The sequence below is a fragment of the Acanthamoeba castellanii genome, assembly GCF_000313135.1.
Source record: "Acanthamoeba castellanii str. Neff unplaced genomic scaffold scf7180000084664, whole genome shotgun sequence".
Taxonomy (NCBI): Eukaryota; Discosea; order Longamoebia; family Acanthamoebidae; genus Acanthamoeba; species Acanthamoeba castellanii.
In genome coordinates, this window is record NW_004457466.1 from 547,673 (window position 1) to 552,970 (window position 5,298).

Sequence of the window (5,298 nt, forward strand, 5' to 3'; positions counted from 1 at the left end):
ATAAATATTATAAATATTATTAACAAAATATGATGAAGTTCGAACGTGGTGCTAAACCGAACCTTTCGGATGGCCTCCACGTCCATGTTCTTGGTGAACGAGAAGTCCTTCATGTCGTAGATGAGCACGTATTGCGAAGGTCCTCCCTCGTTTATTACCCTGTTGGTTTTATATAGACAATATCACAGAGACATACTTCATGTGAGCACCAACCATCAAGAGTAGACGACAACGATGACGACAACGTTGACGAACACGAGGAGGAGGAGGAGGTGCGCGTACTTGTTTCGGGCGCTTTCGAGGAAGTAGACGCAGGCCTGGTAGGTGCACTCGAGGGTGGTCTTGCCGGGGAAGTGTTGGCGCGGGAAGACCACGACGCACGGCCGGCCCTGCTTGTCGTGCTTGTGCCAGTAGACCAGGCCCGACTTGAGCACCGACTCGAAGCTGGCCTTCTGCAACCGCATCTCCTCCGGCTTGTTCTCAGCTCGCCATTCCTGAAAAAATTGTTAATAACATTTATTAATTATTCATAAATTGAATTGAATAAAACATAAAAGAATAAAGAATATTGGAATTGTTACCATACACACGGGATGGGGGAGGGTGAGGGTGTAGTACGATGGTGGTCTTGAGGATGGCGATGGATTCGTCGAGTGTGGATCGCGCCCGCACGTAGCGCAGGAGCATGGTGTCGTTCAAGTTCTTGACGAACTCGCTGTCCGGAAATGCCGCCCTAAGCGTCACCACCGCCTGACGAGAGAGAAGACAGAGCAAAACCGCAATTAATCGCAAGTGTCAACTTTTTATTGATTTAATCAATAAATAGCAAACACAGTACTTATTGTTTTTTTAATGTTGGGGATTTGTTATTTATTAAGTTAAATCTTGTAAATGTTCAGGAGGGGGCAGTACCTCTTCTTCCTGAGGAGTTGTGACGGCATACCCAGTCTTCTCGACCTCACGAGGTGTAGTCGTGCTGGTCGTTGTCGTCACCTCCACCGCCTGATCTTCTTGGTACGCTTGCATTCTTCTTTGTTTGTTCTTCTTTGGTGGTTGTTGTGTTGTCCCTTCCTCTTCTCTTCTTGTCTCCTTTGTCCGATTTCAAACTAAACTTTCGTTGAGGTCGCGCCTGCGCCGTTTGGCTGTGGTGTGTGCAGTTCGTTTTGTGTGAAAAAATCGATTCTGTGCCGTTCTGGCCGTGGCTCTCTTTGTGTGGACGTGTCGTTGTCGTTCGGCGACTTGTGCGTCGTGTGTTCGAGGAAAGGGCCGATTTTCCAACCATTGGTATGGAATTTTCGGCCCACTTCCGACAAGAGGAAATATTACCTCGGGGCTTTTAATGTGAGATCCTGAGTTGCGCCAAAGCTGTTGGCCCAACTGAGTCAGTGGTGGTCGATGATCATCCACCACAGCACTGCAAGGCAGGTGATCCTATACACATGGCCATGTGCTGCTATCCAGCTGTCCTGGACAGTATTGTTTACCAACCAACTGGACAGACTGGAGCAAGACCAGACAGCATTCACCACCCACACTCACAACATGAACTCCAAGTGGCAGCAACTGAAGCATGAGAAGCAAGAGCCAGGCTTGTTTTGCCATCAGGGTGATGAGGAACACACATCAACAACAAGATCACAAAGTGGCCAGAAGTGGACACTGCTGGTGCTAGAGTAAGCTCAAGCCCAAGAAGGAGGAATTCAAGGTCAAGAAGAGTGTGTTTGCCCAAACTCCATGAAACCACCAAGTTGGAGTCATGTGTGTATCTCAACATGGGTGGTTGCTTGACACCCAATGCACCTGTTAACTGGCCTCCTTCCAGGTGCTGTCATGTTCTCTGGAGTGTGGTTTTCATTGTGTATGTGTATGTGATAATGTCCCATTGAGCTGATGAGCTTCTTCCAGTTGATGGATTGCTTGCCTTATGTAGTGGTCCAGAACCTGCTGGTGTGCAGGGTGTCATGGTGCTGGAAGTCCTCCCACTTATCCTAATTAATGGCTGCCATATTTCATTTTTCCTGTCATCCTGACTTTCATAAAACAAGGATAATCCTGTTTAAACTTGCAGTCATTTGAAATGAGAGGTCCAGTCATTTTGAAAAGTGATTTTGTTTGTGAGTTTAAGCTCATAAAAATAGTTTTGACAACACAAAAAGGGTTTTAATTTAAGAATAGCAAGACAAAATTGGGAGCATCTTGAGAAATGGCAGATTAAAATACCATCATAATGAGAGATATGATGCTGTAACTGGGCCATCAGTCAAGGTCTGGAATGACCAATTTCTATCATGTACATGTTTTGGTATCCCTTACTTTATCGCGTACGCGATGACTACGCACGTTTTTTTCGGTACTTTCCTGAACGGCTGGCACACAGAAACCATAAAAGGAAAAATCCTGGCTGCTGGGATTTAACTGGACAAAAAGTCAATTTTTATTCTTTATGCAAGCAATTCAGAGGGGCCGTTTGTCACATCTCAGTGTGGAGAGTGCCCTTCATCTCTAACTTCTTGGCCTCCTGAGGAAGTGGCTGCTCACTATGAGGGTGGCCTGGAGCTGCTCTTTGTCATTCAGTTGATATCAAATTGTTGCAGCATTCATCTTCACCTGATTGGTGGGGCAAGAAGGAGATATATTAGCAAACATTCTATTGCATATGTGTCATGATGGAATGTCCTGCAGTTTCAAAGCATTATGGGCTTTGATAATAGCATGTATGCAATGGAGCAGTAACCTCCATCAGAAGCTTCAACATTTCCTTGTTGTGGCTGATGGCAGGGTGACTTGCACATATGCATACACAACAACAAAAACTGTAAAACCAGACACTTACTTTATCACATACACGTTCACAATGACTACATGTTTGACCTACCAATACTTAGTTTATCATGTATGCATACATGATCTGGAAAATCAGTGCTTGTTTTGCTCCTCTGAACAACCTCAAACTGCACCTTGCTTTTGCTTTCTTCCCCTCCATCAATTCCATAACCAGTGGCCAACATGCTGCCCTCACATCCAGTTCCTCACACCATATTGAGTCAGTTGCACACATGCACTGAACTTCATTCTTCACATTTGTGCTGAATTGGAGCACTATTCCTGAAGATAAAATTCCACCACAACAAAGGGCCATCTCACACTGATAAAATCACTTTTAACTCCACACATTCCAAGTTTTTATGAAATCATTTTCATCTCAAGTCCCTCAATATCACTTATAAGCAGTGGTCTAGCATGTCAAAATCACACATGCAGATCCAAATCTTCAAAACTGCCCTGTAAATCAAAAATGTCAAATCACATGATTTGCACAACACAATTTCCACAGTCATTTGTGACCTCTCATTTCAAATGAGCACAAGTTGTAGGTGGCATGTGTGAGTGTGGTGTGTTGTCACATGTATGGGGTGGGGTCAGGTTGAAGTGGAGGATGAGTCCTGGAAATGGGTGGAAGCATGTGCACTCTGCTGAGCAGGCCTGGTTTTTTGGTGGTTGCACCAAGTACCAAACAGGATTGCACTTACTCCTCATGCCAAGCTGCCTTACATCAAAGAGGATCCTCCTCCAGGCCTGGTCCACCACACAAGGTGTCTACTTTTGTTTTTGCTGCCAATGATACCCCCCAATGACTAAAAATACAACTTTCATTTTTATACCATAAAAATGAAAGTTACATTTTTTATTCTGTCTTATTTTCCAGCAAGAACACTTGAGGAGACATCTGACTACAATGACCTCTGCAAGTGTGTCTCTCACCTCTGGGTCACTTGCTCAACTCCTAAGCAGTTTGACATTGTCCTCTGTGACATCTCTGTTGATGCCTCCACTTGCAAGTGGTGGTGCAGAATATGTGTTGGCATTCCTGTCATACCATTGTGCTGACGTCGGTCCTGCTGGCGAGACCTGAAGACGCCACTACTTCCTCTTCTTCTTACACTCACCACTACGCTGAAGCCAACACAAGACCAAGCAGCAGCATGAACGCAAAGAAGACCAAGACAAAGGGGAAGGGGAAGAGGAAGAGGGTTGAAGAATGGCACGTGGAAAAGAGCGAACGTAGCAGCAGCGATGAAGAGGGAGAAGTAGAAGTAGCAGAAGAAGAACAGCTCAGCGAAGAAGAACCGCTCAGCTGGGACGAGAAGATCGCCGAGTGCAGCCAGCAGTGGCTGGAACTGGTCCACCTGCGCGACAGAGAGCTCAAGGCAGAGATTGAAGCGCTCAAAGCCGAGAGGGACGCCATGCGCGCCAAGCTTCAAAACTCCACCAGGTGTGAGTCGCGCGTGCTTCTCAACGTGGGCGGCCAGCTCTTCATGACCTCGCTCGACACCCTAAGCACCCGCGAGCCAGGCTCCTTCCTGGCCGCCATGTTCTCTGGCGAGTGGAAGACCGACGACCAGGGCGCCTTCTACATCGACAGGTGCCCCCTCTTGTTGTTGTTGTCGCACACGCATGCACGCACCACTGCGCACGCACACCACTGCGCACGCACACAAACGTGTGCTCACGTTCCTTGTTTGTCGTCCTACACGTGCAGGGACGGGAAGCACTTCCGTGTGCTGCTGAACTACCTGCGCACTGGGGAGCTGGTGTGGCCGCTGGACGAGGCCAAGCAGAGGGAGCTGCAGCTCGAGCTCGAGTTCTACCAGTTCGTCAACCACATCCCACATGATAAAGAAGATGAAGATGAAGAAGAAGAAGAAGACGACGACGACGACGACGACGACGACGACGACGATGAGGGAGAAGAGGATCCTCTTCTCCTTGCTCTTCAAGAAGGCTGGAAGGAGGAGTACGCTTACCGCAAGGCGCTCGAAGAGATTGGTAAAATGTCCAAAGGGACTCAGCAGCTGTGATGAGGAAATGAAGATGCCACAAACTATTTGCGGCGTGGTGTGGCGTGGCGTGAAAGAAGAGGTGTCGATGGCGTGCCGTCTCCTGAGAGGCCTCCTCCCTACTCGATGACCATGTTGCCGTTGTTGAGGATCGTGCGCAGCGTCTCTCTCAGCGCCGGGTTGAGTCCCTCGTCAAAGTGGAGCTCCGTGACCTTCAACGAGGAGCTGAGCATATCGTTCATTTTCCTGCAGCCACGCACACCGAGCAAGAGAGAGAGAGAGAGTCAGACCAAGGTTGAGGCCTCTCAGCCAGACGTGCTGATGGCGGTCAATGCGCGTGTGCGCATCAGGCAAGCCGGACCACATACCTGTCGAATACCATGACGAGTTCCCACTTGAACCAGAACTGCTTTTCATCGGGCTTGACCGAAACTGTGAGTGAGTGAGTGAGTGAGTGAGT

At 47.9% G+C, this 5,298-nt stretch overlaps 3 protein-coding genes across 3 annotated transcripts in view; 1 reads left to right on the forward strand and 2 right to left on the reverse strand.

Moving 5' to 3' along the window:
• Positions 1 to 109: 109 nt before the first annotated feature.
• On the reverse strand, positions 110 to 1,026 carry ACA1_371440 (uncharacterized protein; the record flags this gene model as incomplete). The annotated part of the gene is made up of 4 exons (XM_004340281.1): positions 110 to 146; positions 283 to 494; positions 619 to 750; positions 913 to 1,026. 4 exons carry the CDS (start codon positions 1,024 to 1,026, stop codon positions 110 to 112), a joined length of 495 nt encoding a protein of 164 aa, XP_004340329.1.
• Positions 1,027 to 3,983: 2,957 nt separating this feature from the next.
• ACA1_371450 (K+ channel tetramerization subfamily protein) lies at positions 3,984 to 4,859 on the forward strand (the record flags this gene model as incomplete). The annotated part of the gene is made up of 2 exons (XM_004340282.1): positions 3,984 to 4,423; positions 4,541 to 4,859. The coding sequence occupies 2 exons, from the start codon at positions 3,984 to 3,986 to the stop codon at positions 4,857 to 4,859; spliced, it is 759 nt and encodes a 252-aa protein (XP_004340330.1).
• Positions 4,860 to 4,957: 98 nt separating this feature from the next.
• ACA1_371460 ([2Fe2S]-binding, putative) overlaps positions 4,958 to 5,298 on the reverse strand; it is a gene marked incomplete at both ends in the record, with an annotated part of 1,754 nt that continues 1,413 nt past the window's right edge. Inside the window, 2 exons of the mRNA XM_004340283.1 lie at positions 4,958 to 5,084; positions 5,207 to 5,259. Of these exons, the coding sequence (XP_004340331.1) occupies positions 4,958 to 5,084; positions 5,207 to 5,259 (180 nt within the window). The remainder of the gene's footprint in view (positions 5,085 to 5,206; positions 5,260 to 5,298) is intronic.